The sequence below is a fragment of the Hyla sarda genome, chromosome 4 (genome assembly GCF_029499605.1).
Source record: "Hyla sarda isolate aHylSar1 chromosome 4, aHylSar1.hap1, whole genome shotgun sequence".
Classification (NCBI taxonomy): Eukaryota; Metazoa; Chordata; class Amphibia; order Anura; family Hylidae; genus Hyla; species Hyla sarda.
The window spans coordinates 331,727,752-331,744,819 of NC_079192.1; the positions used below are offsets into that span (position 1 = coordinate 331,727,752).

The following is a 17,068-nucleotide window of genomic DNA, read 5'->3' on the forward strand; positions in this document are numbered from 1 at the left end:
TGGGAAACACTGGCATACACACACACACATAACAGGGACTACAACTCCCAGCATGTGTCATTCAGTAGTCCCCCCCCCCCCCTTACACACAGAATCATCTCCAGTATGATATTTATTCCCTGTAGTCTATACACCACCAGCCCGTGCAGTGTAATATGTCTCCTTCACACACACGTCCTCCCCTCCCTGCTCTGTGGTTTGCTCTGTGTTTCCCCCATGATAACTTGAATCCTCCCGGTGATAAGTGAGGTCCTATGTAGACAGAGCAGGGGAGGGGGGAGGAGCTGTGGACGTCCTCATTCTCCCCCTGCTTGAATCTTACAGATAGGGGCGTTTCTGAGGATGAGCCTATGGCTGCCTCAGAAAGCACCCGCTCATGCATATGCATAAGCAGGGAGGAGCTGACAGAGGCTAGGGGGAGCACAAACACTGCTGGGAGGAAGAGATCTCCGTCCCCAAGATGGCGGCTGCAATGTAATGAATAGGGGACGGACGCAGGACTACTGGGCTATGCTGGCAACTCTAATATCTCAGAAACGGCTGCATATAGGTAAATAGGACTAATTGACTGAATTGTATAACTTTTGTTTGGGGAACATTTGGGCAGAGATTTTTGACCACTACAGTTGTCCTTTAATTAGTTATGAGGTAGTCCTGTGAGAGTTTGCCTGGTGTTACTGGAGTGTGGAGTCACTGGATTTGCAGAAATGGACAGTTTACCTGAGGAAAACTTGGCTTCTGGCACAGAAGAGACAACTGCAAAACAAGCTAAGGTAACACCTGCTATTTTTTACAAGAGAGGATCAGCAAGGCCTGCGTTAGAAATAAGTGTTAGAAATAAGCATTAAAATGAAAAACAAAATCGTCTGAAAACGAAAGTGAAACGAATTATATATATATATAATGAATAGATCCGAAATAACGAATGCATCTGACAGCCGAAACGTTTCCGAAGAGAACCGAAAAAAATATAAACGAATGCATCCGAAAACAGAATAAAACTAATTACTGTATCCCAAAGGTTTAACAGAACCGAAAAAAATGTTATCCGAAACAAAAACGAAACAAAACGAAAATTTTGGTTGTGCACAAGTCTAATGCTGAACTGTAATTGGTTGTTATGGGCCAAACCAGATTGATAAATTTGGGACAAATGTTTCAACAATTTTATAAACAAAGTGAAAAATAAAAAAATAAAGACACAAAAGCACTTATTAAAAGGTGTTGTTTATTTTGTCCATTTCGTGAATGGTGTCTGTACACTGTGGTGTTGAAGAACAAAGCTTTAATTCAAAATGACTTTATGGCAAATGAACAAATAAAGGAACAATCACGGTAACCATTAACATTCTAATAGAGACATGTTTTATATTATCAATCCCACATTGCGCCATAATGTTAATGTGACAGGCTAAAACACAGATATAAAAATACATAATACACAGACCCATCTAAGCTAATATTGCCATTGTCACACAAAAGTCAAAAGTCTACTCAGGATTTTAATTGCTGTTTACGATGTATCTTTTTACAAAGATTTTTTTAAACATTTCATACTAGAATTCCCATATTTTTCCAATGCTCTTTGTATCACCTCAGCAGTGGGTGAGGATGCTTCAGATATCAAACTTACACAGTGGAGTCTTTGTCTATCTTTATTTTGCTAGATACAGTATCATTCCACAGCTTTGGTTTCCCTCAAAACAGGCAATAATGGCATACAGTATGTCTAAGATAGTCCATCCATATTTAATCATTAGGGGTCTGCCAGAGTGACCCCAACCATTCACTAGAACAAAGTGGCAATGGTGCTAGAAAAGCATGGTGTCATTGTATCTCCTGACAGCTCGGCTTGGCTTTCTATGGAGGCTACTTAGCTGGTTGGCTATGGACAACCACAGAGTGATTTTTACTGAAATAGTGAAATGAACAAGACCTCGGTTTATGAGCTACTGTCTCTTCAAGGGTTCATTGGCTGCAGTGCATAGTCCACATGTTATCCCAGGAAAAAAGCATAGTCAACATAGTTAACGTGTGTGCAGCTAGAAGTGCCTCAAGCAAGGATAACAGTTAAAACATGTTGCCAAAATTCTCAACATTTCAAAAGGACTCATACAAAATCACTTTACAAAAACAATGTTACAAAATGTGAATCATTTTATTTAAAAAAAAAAAAAAAAAAAACGGAACAAAATTTGAGAGGCACCAATGGTGAGGACTGCTTTCTGGAGTTTACTCTGAAGATCTTGGTTTCATTTTTGACAATAACTTGGAATTTGGAGGGACTGAAAGAGACAAAAGAGGACAAAGTCTCAATAATATTGTACAGCTATTCTAAGTCAGGAGGTATATTGGATTGTAAATACAAGGATGTTGCAAGGACTGAAGGCCCCCTCATGTGAACCTACTGTATTTCCCTTGTTTTCCCTGTATTTGATGTATGTGACTTATTATTAATGTTTTATTTCACTATTAAAATAATTGGATATTGTTTATTAGAAGGTTTTATCTTACATTTTATATAATCAGATATTGTTTATTAGAATGTTTTATTTCACATTATAAATAATCAGATATTGTGAAAGGTGGCTGTACACTGTGATGTTGAAGAACAAAGCTTTGATTCAAAATGACTTTTAAATGTGAGTTTTTTTTCTCACATTTTATATAAAGAGATATTGTTTATAAGAAGATTTTATCTCACATTATATATTATCAGATATTGTTTATTAGAAGGTTTTATCTCACATTTTATATAAATAGATAGTTGTATAAGGTTTTATCTCACACTAGCTGAGTACCCAGCCCTGCCCAGTTTTTCCTACCTAATCCTTGTGGGGGAGGAAGCTTTTGTCCTCATATCCCATCCTCAAATCCTGTCCCCATATCCCCTCCTCATATCCCGACCCTATCTCCCCTCCTCATATTCCGACCTCATATCCTGACCTAATATCTTGACCTCATAGCCCATCCTCATATCCTGATCTCATATCCCGACCTCTAATCCCAACCTCATATCCCGACCTCATATGCAGACCTCATATCCCGACCTCATATGCAGACCTCATATCCCGTCCTCACATCCTGTCCTCATATCCCATTTTTATGTCCCATTCTCACATCCTGACCTCATATCCCGTCCCCATATCCGAACCTCATATCTCATTTTCATATCCCGTCCCCATATTCAACCTCATATCCCAACCTCAGATCTTGTCCCCATATCCTGTCCCCATATCATATCCCAATATCCTGTTCTCATATCTAATCCCCATTTCTAATCCTCATATCCCATCCTCAGGTGGGGCTGAGTTGTGATGAAGATATTGTAAACTAAAAATAAAAAGGGTTGTGGCTCAAAGGGTGGGCGTGTCTTTGCAAGATGGAACATGGAATGCGGGGAGGGTGTGTCTTGCCAGCCAGACTGACACATTCACCAGGAGATGCGGAGCTTGTGGAGTGAGGTACCAGAAGTTTCATACACTTTTATGGACCTTGAAACAAAAACCCCTTCCTTCACATAAGGGGGTAGGCTAGGGTTAATTTAACTATTATATATATGTTTATTTAACAAATAAGTAACATGTGACCAAGTATTAGCAAAATATCTCCAGCCATATGGAACTTATGCTGGAACATATATTTCCCATAGACTTGTATGGGATTTTAACAAAAAACCCGACCCTCGCAAATCGGGGTAAGTAAGGGTTAAATTACCAATCCTATGTTTGTTGTTGACATATAAGTAACATGTGTGCCAAGCTTCATGTTAATATCTTTAGCCGTTTGGAAGGGATGTTGGAACATACACACATACATACACACATACATATATACACACACACACATTGGCCCTAATTTACTAAAGGAGAACCGACGGTTTTTCTCGGTTATTGCTCCCAAAATTTGGTCGCATCCCGTGTGCGACCAAATCTGCGCCCAAAATTTAGGCACATAACCTACATTTTCAAAAACACTCAGAGAGTTTAATTTAACCTACAAAATGGGCGTGGTTTACTCAAAAATGGGCATTAACCCGACAAAATGGAAATATCACTCGGAGTAATTGTGAAATCACTCTGAAAAAAGTTTGATTTCTCAACTCTGAAAAACCGACAGCCCAGGGGATGAGTGAAAATGGAAAAATTGAGTGTTTTTGAGGAAGGGACAGCTGACCATTGTGGTTCATGATTAAATTAATTGTTTTATACTTTAAAAGCATTTTTAACCCCTCAACTCTTTTATGATTAAATGATGTAATAGATTTTTTTATTTAAATATATATATATATATATATATATATATATATATATATATATATATATATATATATATATATATATATATATATATATATATATATATATATATATATATATTTAAAACTTTTGGGTTGTTAACCCATTAACAATCATGAATGTAAAGTTACATCCTTGTGCAGAGTAACTTTACTTTATTTATTTGGTTTAAATTTTTTTTTCCAGTGCAACACTTTTCATACCCGTGCGACAGAATTTAATATCGTGAGACACAAAAAAAACTGACACATGCAACAGATTAGTAAATCACAAGGAAAAAAAAGACCATTGGTCCTCATTTACTATGGCAAACCCAACATGTTTTGTCGGGTTGTGTGCCATATTCTGTCGCATTGCGCCAGAAATTCTGTCTGTGCCAGAATTAGCGCCAGAATTGAAGAAACCCGACTAACTCTCCATTTTACTAAGAAAACCCAAAAAAGGTGCATGGCTGTTGGGAAAAGGGGGCATTGTCACCGAAAAGGGGCGTGTTCCAGACATTTTCACAAAAACCCAACATATTTACTAAATTGTAGGGAATTAAAACCCACAAGGTAACCTACACTCCACTAAATCAGGGCCTTTGAGTTTTATATATATAGATTATATATAATCACATATTGTTTATTAGAAGGTTTTATCTCACATTTGATATAAATAGATATTGTTTATAAGAAGGTTTTATCTCACATTATATATAATCGTTTATTGTTATTACAAAGTTTTAACTTACATTTAAAATAATAAGATACCGTTTTTTCACTAGGTTTCATCTCTATCTAAATCATTATACATTGTTAATATTAGAAAGTTTTATCTCATTGTAAATTATCACACATTAGCTCAGATTAATTAATTAATTAAAATCTTCTAATAAACAGTATGGAAATAATCAAAAGCTGTAACAGCAAAACTGTCTTTGTTGCCCATAGCAACTAATCAAAACACATTTTTTAGTTCTCAAACAGTTATATAAAATAAAAGCCTTTGCTGTGATTGGTTGCTATGGAAAATTAGTTTTTTCTATGAGACGGTTTTTAATAATTTTTCCAACGTATAATGATTTGCAAAGATTAAACCTTGTAATAATTGGCCCAGATTTATAAATCTGTCTGAGATTAAAAAACAATAATAATAATTTCCCCATAACAACCAATGACAGCTCAGCTTCAATTATACCGAAGCTATTTGAGAAATGAAAGCTGTGCTATAATTGGTTGCCCTGGCAGATTATCTGACAGATTAAAGGGGTACTCCACCCCTAGACATCTTATCCCCTATCCAAAGGATAGGGTACAAGATGTCTGATTACGGGGGTCCTGCCGCTGGGGACCCCCGCAATATAGCATGCGGCATGCGGCACCCACCTGTTTCTGCTCCGGAAGCGCTGGAGGATCTGGGCCCCGCCCATCGGAATGGAAGTCAGTGACGTCACGACTCCGCCCCCATGTGACGTCACGCCCCGTCCCCTCAATGCAAGTCTATGGGAGGGGGCGTGACGGCCATAGACTTGCATTGAGGGGACGGGGCATGATGTCACACGGGGGTGGAGTCGTGATGTCACGGACTTCCGTTCCGGTGGTCGGGACCGAAACCCTCCAGCGCTTCTGGAGCAGAAACAAGTGGGTGCCGCATGCTATATTGCGGGGGTCCCCAGCGGCGGGACCCCCGCGATCAGACATCTTATCCCCTATCCTTTGGATAGGGGATAAGATGTCTAGGGGTGGAGTATCCCTTTAATCTGTCAGATAAAATTGTCTGATTTGCCCAGGGCAACCAATTATAGCACAGCTTTCATTTCTCAAATAGCTTCGGTATAATTGAAGCTGAGCTGTCATTGGTTGTTATGGGGAAATTATTATTATTGTTTTTTAATCTCAGACAGATTTATAAATCTGGGCCAATTATTAGAAGGTTTAATCTTTGCAAATCATTATACGTTGGAAAAATTATTAAAAACCGTCACATAGAAAAAACTAATTTTCCATAGCAACCAATCACAGCAAGGCTTTTATTTTATATAACTGTTTGAGAAATAAAAAATGTGCTTTGATTAGTTGCTATGGGCAACAAAGACAGTTTTGCTGTTACAGTTTTTGATTATTTCCATACTGTTTATTAGAATATTTGATCTCACATTCTAAATCATCACCACTGTCAGTGTTAGGAGGCTAGAACGATATATTTACCTAATCTGGCATGTCTTTGAGACACCTATAAAAAAAAGAGACAATATTTGTGAATGCCATTATTTGATCCAGACAATAAAATATTGTGTCACATGATTGATGACTTCTTATTGTTTTTTACTCTGACCTGGGAAGGAATTTATAAGATCAATAATCGTTGTGTTCTTGAGTTTTGTGCTACAACCCTCTGCTAATAGAATGATATAGCAGTTCAAACACTGTGACAATACGTGAAGTGGTTTGCCATGAGGATGATAAACACGAGGTTATTTACACGTTTTTCAGCTGGAATCTTTATTATATAATGCACCAGACTCTGAGACACGTACAAGACCCCCGCTGTGACTAAGGTTTGCTAAGTAAACACAGACAGATTTAATTGACTTTATTGGTGAAGCCACACATAGTCTTCTGCTTACAAAGGGTATACACTTGCTATTTTATAGAAAACTGAGCAACAGCTGTCTAGAGCTGAGCGGGCTGTTATGTAAGCATCTTGTCCCACCACTGACATTTTAGTTATTCAAAACCTCCAGGCATAACTGCAGCAATGTTAAAAAAAAAACAATAAAGCATTTTTGGTCCTGTAGTTTGGACCATTGCTTAGCAAAGCATTCCTCTACTAATTTACAAGTGCCACTGCTCCATTCACAGAAAGAGAGTAACATGATTTTTCCTTAAAGGGGTATTCCAGGCCAAAACTTTTTTTGTATATCAACTGGCTCCGGAAAGTTGAACAGATTTGTAAATTACTTCTATTAAAAAAATCTTAATCCTTCCAATAGTTATTAGCTTCTGAAGTTGAGTTGTTGTTTTCTGTCTAACTGCTCTCTGATGACTCACCTCCCGGGAGCTGTGCAGTTCCTATGGGGATATTCTTCCATCATGCACAGCTCCCGGGACGTGACATCATCATTGAGCAGTTGGACAGAAAACTTCAGAAGCTAATAACTATTGGAAGGATTAACATTTTTTAATAGAAGTCATTTACAAATCTGTTTAACTTTACGGAGCCAGTTGATATATATATATATATATAAAAAGGTTTTGCCTGGAATACCCCTTTAACTGGTTGCTGTCTTAGGTAGAGCCGGCTCATCCTAATTAGCGGGTATATGCCACTTTATGATGAATCGGCTCATCCGTATGCTAAATTGCCACAGTGTGTAAACACACTGTTACAGAAATGTCTCTTTATCAGCTGTTTATGGCAGGTGAAGTCAGACATCGGCTGGCTCTTTCCCCCAGATCGCCGTGATTGGAAGGTTAATTCTAACCAGCAATTCATGGTGCTTCTGGGCCAAACTGGCCTCCGGTAAGGGGGAGTGGTGCTGTTCAAGACAGCACCAGTCCCCCTAGAGCTTGTGCTGCCTCCCATGATTTCATATTCCCCGTCAGGAGCTGTGATTGGTTGGGAACGATCAATCAATCATGGCTTTCAACAGGGAATATGAAATCATGGCACTCACCCTGCCTGCACCTTCCTAGTCCAGATGGTGAGCAAAGCAGGTGCTTAAGATGCTGCAGTCACTTTTGATGTACCCCCAAAAAGTGTTGATCACTGATCAGCAATCAGGGCAGCCTGCAAAAAAAAAAAAAGTGCAATAAAAAAAAAAAAGAGGCACACACCTCTTAGTAAATCTAGTAGCTGCCTGGCACATAAAAATATTCCACCTATGGAGGTGGTGTATATTTCTATGAGTTTAGGTGTCGTAAGTCAGGCCCTAAAGTCCATGTGAGTCCCTCAGAATTTTTTTTAACTGTCAGCCACCCCTTGGCAAGTCACCAATTCAGGCCTGGAATGTGCATAAAGCTTTTTTACTCCTTAGCCCTGCCATATTTTAAGACCACAGTTTACATTTCTTCATCACTAACAGGAGAAAAAAAGGAGAAAAAGTCTCATAAAATTTGTAACACAATTTTCTCCCCAGTACGAAAATACTCCATATGTGGACGTGCTCCGCATGTACATTTGAAGCCTAAATTGGTGATAGTTGCAGAGGTTCTGACATAAAAGCTAAAAGAAAACACAAGTGACCCCATTTTTGGAAAATACACCCCTCAAGGAATGAAACAAGGGGTGCAGAGAGCATTTAGATCCCAAAAGTAATTTCAGGATTTTTGGAACAGTGGGCCGTGAAAATGAAAAAATTACATTTTAACACTAACATGCTGGTGTGGCCCCAATTTTTTTTATTTTAACAAGTAGTAGAGGAGAAAAAGCCCCCAAATGTGTAAAACAATTTCTCCTAACTAAGAAAATACCCAATATTTGGCTCTAGACTGTTGCCTTGAAATACCACAGGGATCTGGGGAAGAGAGCTTTATACACATTTGAGGCTTAAATTTGTAATTTTCACTGCAATTGCTGATACTTGCAGAAAGTTTGGCATAAAAAAATGTGTGACCCCATTTTAGAAAGGACACCCCTCAAGGAATGTGGCATTTGGACACCACGGGTCTTTTTCACATTCACTGGCCAGTTTTCCAAAAATCTGTCAAACACCTGTGTGCTCTAAATGCTCACTGCACCCCTTGTTAATTTTCTCTAGTTGTGTAGTTTTAAAAATGGTGTCAAATGAGAGGGGCCTGCTGTTCCTGGAATTTCGGGGGATTTGTAAATGCAACATGTCCCCCAACCTGCATTCCAGCCAAATGTTCTGCCAAAAGTCTTCTCTTCTAAGCCCTGCCATGCGCCCACACAGCCCTTTCAACTCACATATGGGGTATTTTCATTGATTTACACATTTTTGGTGCTTTTTCTCATTTAACCCATTATACAAATAAAAAATTAGGGGTTACACGATCATTTTAGTGTAAAAATTTTTTTTTTTTTTTTTCATGGCCTTTTGTTTTTAAATTTTGTCAAACATTTGTGGGGTTTAAAAGGGAACTCCGGTGGAAGCACTTGTGCCTGAAAGTTAAACTAATTTGTAAATTACTTCTATTAAAAAATCTTGATCCTTCCAGTACTTATCAGCACCTGTATAAGGGTGCATGCACACTACGTTTCTTAAGATACGGGACCGTATACGGCTGGGGAGAGGAAGGCGGAGAGTCGGGGGCGGGGCAACCGCACGCTGCCATATGCGTTCCCGTATCTAATGTATTTCAATGAGCGACCGGAGTGAAACGCTGCCTCCGGTCGGCTCCATTTTGCCCCGTATACGGTTTCCCGACCGGACCTAAAAACGTTGTTGACTACGTTTATAGGTCCGGTCGGGAAACCGTATACGGGCCAAAACGGAGCCGACCGGAGGCAGCGTTTCACTCCGGTCGCTCATTGAAATACATTAGATACGGGAACGCATATGGCAACGTGCGGTTGCCCCGTCCCCGATTCTCCACCCCCAGTTCTTCACTTCCCAGTCGTATACGGTCCCGTATCTTAAGAAACGTAGCTTGCATGCACCCTTAAACAGATACATTTGTGAATTTGTTTTCTGTCTGACAACAGTGCTCTCTGCTGACACCTCTGTCCATGTCAGGAACTGTCCAAATTAGAATGATATCCCCATAGAAAACCTCTCCTTCTCTGGACAGTTCCTGACACGGACAGAGGTGTCAGCAGAGAGCACTGTTGTCAGACAGAATATATAGTATATAGCAGCTGATAAGTACGCCAGTTGATATAAAAGAAAACGTTTTCCAGTGGAGTACCCCTTTAATTTTTAAATCTTACCTTGGAATAAGCAGCAGCTTGTCTTAGGATATCAAGTCCAGAATCTGACTGTAAATCTCCTCTATAATGGGATTTTGCTGGAATAACGAAATTTAAAAATAAAAATTAATACACAAACACTCACACATTTACACACATCTTCAAAAATGATGCAATGTCCAACTAACAGTATCATAAGAGGCACAGCATTATAGTTAGGTCTGATTAAGGACAAGTCTGTTAAAAAGACAACATGACTGTAGACACAAATAAAAAATGAAACAACTTTTCAATATATTAAGACTCATTGGGAGTTATTTACTAAAAATGGAGTGTAGTTTTCTTTGTGGGTTTTGAATCCCCACAGGTATTTCCCCATGGTATTTACTAATGTTTCCCTACATTTTGCACTTTTTCCTACAATTTGCTTTTTTTTTTCCCAACTGTTCTGATCTGTTGGGTTTTTCCGGCTCAATCTGACCACATTTTATGCGGAAACCTTAGTAAATATGTTGGGATCTTTCAAAACTGTCGGGGCTATGCCCCTTTTGTGTGTACCACACCCCCTTTTCAGGTTTTACTTGTAAAATGGAGTTTTTTTTTTTTTTGGTCACACATTGGGGTTTATTTACTAAGACTGGAGTGTAGTTTCTTTGTGGGTTTTGATTTCCGACAGGTATTTTCCCAAGGTATTTACTAAGGTTTCCTTATATTTTGCACTTTTCCCTACGTTTTGCTTTTTTTTTTACAACTGTTCTGATCTGACAGTTTTTCCCAGCTCAAATCCACCACATTTTCTGTGGAAACCATAGTAAATATGTTGGTATTTTTCAAAACTGTCGGGAACACGCCCTTTTTGCCGGGACAACGCCCACATTCTCCTGTGGCCATGCCCCTTTTTGGGGGTTTTCTTGTAAAATGGAGGGTTTTGTGTTTTTTTTTTTGTCGCAAATTGTGTCTCATGGAATGTGCAAAACAATTTGGGTGCGAAACCCGACAAAAAAGAGCCGGGATTACGTTAGTAAATAAACCCCATTGGGTCTCATTTACTAAGAGTGTCGGGTTTTTACTAGTGGAAAAAGTTGTTTCAGACTTGTAGGATTCCTTTCTATTTACTATTGGGAAAAGTCGGGAACATTTTCTGACCAACTTTTTCTAGGTCAAATTTTCCCAGCCATTTATCCACAGGATTTTCTGTGAATTCAATAGTAAATCGGTTGGGTTGTGAAACACAAGCCTTTTCGGACCGACCACACCCCTTTGTGACAGACCATGCCCCCTTTTACGGCTTTTCACAGTGCAATGTCGGGTTTGTCTGATTTTCCAGGCGCACACTGTCACACACTGGTGCAGACTGGTGCAGACATGTCTCAGACACTCTGCACCAAAATAACCAGACAAAAACTGGTCGTTTTCAGTTTAGTAAATGAGGCCCATTGTGTCGCACAATTTGGGCACAAAACCAGAGAAAAAAGAGATGGGATCACGTTAGTAAATAATCCCCATTGGGTCAAATTTTTTTTGCTAAAGTGTGCATCGCTTTAATAAGCTGTCCACAAAATTGTGGGTCTGAGAAATAAGATTGTGATCGCATTGGAGACTTGGACTGATATGAACTAGTTCAAATTTGTTTTAAAAATTATAAATTAATAGAAATATATACTGTACATAGCATGGCTTTGTAACAAATATGACTATTTTAAAGGGATACTCCGGTGCTTAGACATCTTATCCCCTATCCAAAGGATAGGGGATAAGATGCCTGATCAAGGGAGTCCCGCCACTGAGGACCCCCGTGATCTTGCACGCAGCACCGTGTTTGTAATCAGTCCCCGGAGCGTGATCGCTCCGGGACTTATTACTAGTGTTGAGCGGCATAGGCCATATTCGAATTCGCGAATATTCGCAAATATATGGACGAATATTCGTCATATATTCGCAAATATTCGCATATTCGTAATATTCTCGCGTATGCGAAAATAACATATGCGAAAATTAGCATATACAAAATTAGCATAAGCAAAAATTCGCATATGCTAATTTTCGCATATGCGTAAATTCGCACACCAGTCTCACACAGTAGTATTAGAGCCTTCTTTACACCAAACAAGCTGGAAAAAAACTGTGAACTGTGAAAAAAACTGTGAAAAAAAAAAAACATTCGTAATTACGAATATATAGCGCTATATTCGCGAATATTCGCGAATTCACGAATATGCGATATTCGCCAATAAAATTCGTATTGCGAATATTCGCGAGCAACACTACTGATTACCAGCGACTACAGGGCGGGAGGCGTGTGACGATAGCTTTCACACCCCCTCCCATAGGCTTGCATTGAGGGGCGGAGCATGACATCACACGGGGGCGGGGGCGTGACATCACACACCGCCCGTCCTGTAGTCACCGGTAATCAGTCCCGGAGCGAACACGCTCCGGGGACTGATTACAAACGGGGTGCCGCGTGCAAGATCACGGGGGTCCCCAGCGGCGGGACTCCCTCGATCAGGCATCTTATGCCATATCCTTTGGATAGGGGATAAGATGTCTAAGCACCGGAGAACCCCCTTTAACTATCACATTGCTATTGCATAATTGTCCTTACTATAAAGTCTCCATTATGCTAAAACTCTGTAAGTTTGCACAATCCATTGGGTATTATGTGTCACCCCATTGTGGTGCAAAGCTGGCACTGAGCAGTTGTAAAATAAATCCAGCTAACCTACATAGTTATTTAAGTAGAAGAGTTCTGTACGAAAAGATGATGGAGACATCTGGAACAGTTTAGAGATGATGATTGGTGGGGTATGTAGGGTCTGAAATGCATTATCTAGATCAGTATTTCCCAACCAAGGCACCTCCAGCTGTTGCAAAACTATAACTCCTAGCATGCCCGGACAGCCAAAGGCTGTCCGGGCATGCTGGGAGTTGTAGTTTTGCAACAGCTGGAGGCGCCTTGGTTGGGAAACACTGATCTAGATTCATGTACAACAGTAACACTTTATATCCATGCAGCATGGCCTGTGACACAGCAATTGTGCATATTACAGTTAGGCAATTCTGACCTTTGTAAGAAACAAGAGTTCTTCTTTGTATCTTACTTACTATATGTGTTGTCAAGAAAACTTACAGGGGTATTCCAGGATTTTTTTTTTACTTGACTATGCTACAGGGGCTGTAAAGTTAGTGTAGTTCATAATATAGTGTCTGTACCTGTGTGTGATGGTGGTCTCGCTATTCTTATGTGATTTTCAGTCCAATATTTATTTTTAGCAGTATACCAAATTACTCATGTCTCTGGATTTCCCAGGTTGCAGTGCGTCGAGACCTGACATCACTAGAGGGAGCCTGTCCTGCTTCAATTTTGCAACACCTGAAGGCCCCCTGGTTAGAAAACATTGTGTTTCAATGGGTCTGGTGGGTGATGTGTGGGAGGAAAGAAAGTGATCTCAAACATTGAAGCATGGAACTGTGGGATGTGTAGTTTAGAGAACAAAATCCAACAGGAAATACCCAGTTCTGGCAGGTAAGTACTAAAATCCCCTTATGGTGGCTAACCCCTTTAATTCTAACTAACATGTTCGTGTCACAGGTGATGAGCTTTTGAACTGTTATTAATAGATATGAATGCTTGTCTGCCAAATATACTTATCATGATTGAATATACAGCTATAGTTTAGGGCTTGTGTATACCAACACAGTTAGTAAGGTTCATCATTTAAAACATACAAGAAATACGTCTTTCAGGTACCATAGAAATCATGAGTTTTTCCACCCTCCACAGGACCTTTGCATACACTGTAGGCAAGTATGGTTAAACATATCCATGTTTGGTATCATTTTAATAGGTGTAAAAAGGCGACGGGTGTGGATCCGCTGTTTTACCCAACCAGTTTGGCCACATTGAGAAGTGGAGTCAAAGCACCGTCAAGGTTTTTACACTTAATCCTGCTCCAGGATGCAGAAGCTGGACCTCTGCTGCTAGAGGGTACCAGGCTGCTTCCTTGGAATGATCCCAGTATGAGTAGTGGCTGGCCCAGTGGACTAGAAGACACAAAGGGGTCATGGCATGCCAAATTGGGATGCAGATATAGGTCATGGGCAAGAATAAAGATAGTCAGGAAGGGCACAAAGAAGTGGGCAGACCTGCCTTCAATAGGGGATTTTGTGCAGGGACATGAAGGGAGTAAATGGCTCACATTCCACATTCAGCCCTCAAGGCGCCTTCCTCCAACTTTATGTCATAACAAGTTGGCGAGACGCTCTTTTTCATAGCTTAGCCCACCTCGGCATATTATGGCTATTTGGGGAGATTTATCAAAACCTGTGCAGAGGAAGAGTGGTGTAGTTGCCCATAGCAACCAATCAGATTGCTTCTTTCATTTTCCACAGGCCTCTTTAGAGGCCTGTGGAAAATGAAAGAAGCAATCTGATTGGTTGCTTTGGGCAACTGCACCACTCTTCCTCTGCACAGGTTTTGATAAATCTCCCCCATTGTGAGGTAAACTGCAGAAGTCTGTACACAATTCATCAACAGCATTTCCCAATAGATACAGTTGACATATGTGTATACACGTGCAGTAACATTATATAACAAGTCTGCATTCTGTCCATTCTTTCAAATGCAATTTCCCATACAATAAAATGTATTTTGAATCCTGAACTCTCTGCCATTCTATGGTTAACAACATTTCTGATGCTGAGTATCTAAAAAAACAATATTTGGAAGGCTGGAACTATGATCTAACACGTGTGCAGCTGAATAGGCATCATAGATATTTAGTAAAGATCAAGCATATGATGTTTCCTAATGATCCTGTATTATCTCACTCGCCCATCTGCACGTGTTATGATTGAAGCAGATTACATTGATTCACAACCTTTCTGTAAAGAATGCCAAGTGCTGAGAGTTATTGAGACAAATGATTTCAGCATATGCTGCAGATCTGCCAGCCAAGTTATTTCTCAGTGAAGTCAACCCATGGCACATTCTGTGGATCAAAACTTCAGTCTGTGTGGCAAGTTTTCTAATATGATGGGGAAGAGGGGCATTTTGCATGGACATTTTCTGCTCCTTTCGTGATCACGTGACATTTTCTTCTATAGAGTTTCCAGCATAAAGACAGTGGGGGACATTTATCATTAAAAGTGTACGCTACTCTTTTTTTTAACAATCTTTTTCCTTCTAACTTTTTGCTTAGCAGCGTGTAATTTATCATCTGAGTCTACCATAGATAATGAATTCCCCGCGGCTGTGCACGTTTGTTTGTTTTGCGCAGGGTAGAGAGGTTTTGTACGCGTGCTTTTGGTATGCGTACTTTTGCACCTAGAAATCGGGGTTAGCGCAATATTTTGCGACTTATTACAAATGTTGCATATGATAAATGAGGGTGCAGTGCATGTCTAAATCAGAAATCGGTGTACTGCTAGACAAAACGCTAGGAAACTTCTATTCAAAAAGTTGCATATAAGTCGCTAAATTTACATAACTGCGACATTCAAGCGCCAAGGATAGACGAAAAAAAAAGTCTATATTGAATGATAAATGTCCCGCAGTATGTCTATCATTACAACCACTCTAGAATTGGCAGTTTTATAGAATAGAACATGAGAAAATGCTTATGTCTGCATGTATGCAGTCATAGACAAAACACTACTGTAAGGCTAGGGCTGTAGAATAACTATACCATACTTACCTCTCCTGGCCCAGCATCGGGGCTCTGTTCCACCCTGGTCCTTGTGATTTCTTAAAGGGGTACTCCGGCGCTAAGACATCTTATCCCTGATCGCGGGGGTCCCGCCGCTGGGGACTCCGTGATCTTCCATGCCGCACCCCGTTAGAATCAGTCCCCGGAGCGTGCTCGCTCCAGGTCTGATTACTGACGATCACAGGGACGGAGTATAGTGACGTCACAGCTCCGCCCCTGTGTGACGTCACGTTCCGCCTCCTCAATGCAAGCCTATGGAGGGGGCGTGACAGCTGTCACGCTCCCTCCATAGGCTTGCATTGAGGGGGCGGATCGTGACATCACACGGGGAGGAGCTGTGACGTCACTATGCTCCGTCCCCATGATCGCCAATAATCAGACCCGGAGCGAGCACACTCCAGGGGCTGATTCTAACAGCGTGCAATGTGGAAGATCACGGGGTCCCCATTGGCGGGACCCCCGCAATCAGGTATCTTATCCCCTATCCTTTGGATAAGGGATAAGATGTCTTAGCGCCAGAGTACCCCTTTAACTTGATGACTTGATGCAACTGATGTTCCAAATCCTCTACAGCCTCAAAGATTGCAGCTACACCGGGTTCAAAAACATCATCAGGAGAGGCAGGGCAGCATTTCATAGAAGCAAGAGAACAAATTGGACAACCCCTTGAAGAATTGCTGTATATACCGACTAGTCATAACACTAAAACCAACAGGCCAATATTGTGTAGATCCTTTTTGTGTTGTTAAAGAAGCTCTGACCCTTTGAGGCAAGGATTCCACAAGACCTCTGAAGGTGTCCTATGGAGATATTAGCAGCAGATCCTATGAGATCTGTAAGTTGTAGGTGGAGCCTCCATAGATGGGACCTGTTTTCAGGCACATCCCTATAGCTGATTGAGATCTGGAGTTTTAACACTTTGTCTTGTTCCTCAAAACATTCATGAACTTTTTTTGCACTATAGCAGGGCATATTATCCTGCAGAAAGAGACCACTGCCATTAAATAATACCATTGCTATAAAAGGGTGTGCTGGGTCTGAAAGAATATTTAGGTAGGTAGTAATATCATAGCCACCTGCATGCTAGGGCCCAAGGCTTCCCAGGAGAATATTATCCAGAGCACCTCACTGCATTTGCCAACTTGACTTTTTCCCATAGTGTATCCTGGTATTGTCACAGCGAGCGCTCCGGCCCCCTCCTCCAGGCCGGAG

General features: G+C 40.5%; 1 protein-coding gene across 1 annotated transcript in view; it reads right to left on the reverse strand.

The window, feature by feature from the left end:
- Window positions 1-1,210: 1,210 nt before the first annotated feature.
- The window catches only part of TGFBI (transforming growth factor beta induced), an 85,159-nt gene continuing 69,301 nt past the window's right edge, over window positions 1,211-17,068 (reverse strand). The window contains exons 15-17 of the mRNA XM_056575082.1: window positions 10,170-10,246; window positions 6,488-6,512; window positions 1,211-2,285 (exon numbers count right to left, since the gene is read on the reverse strand). Coding sequence (XP_056431057.1) covers window positions 2,233-2,285; window positions 6,488-6,512; window positions 10,170-10,246 — 155 coding nt within the window. The 3' untranslated portion in view covers window positions 1,211-2,232. The remainder of the gene's footprint in view (window positions 2,286-6,487; window positions 6,513-10,169; window positions 10,247-17,068) is intronic.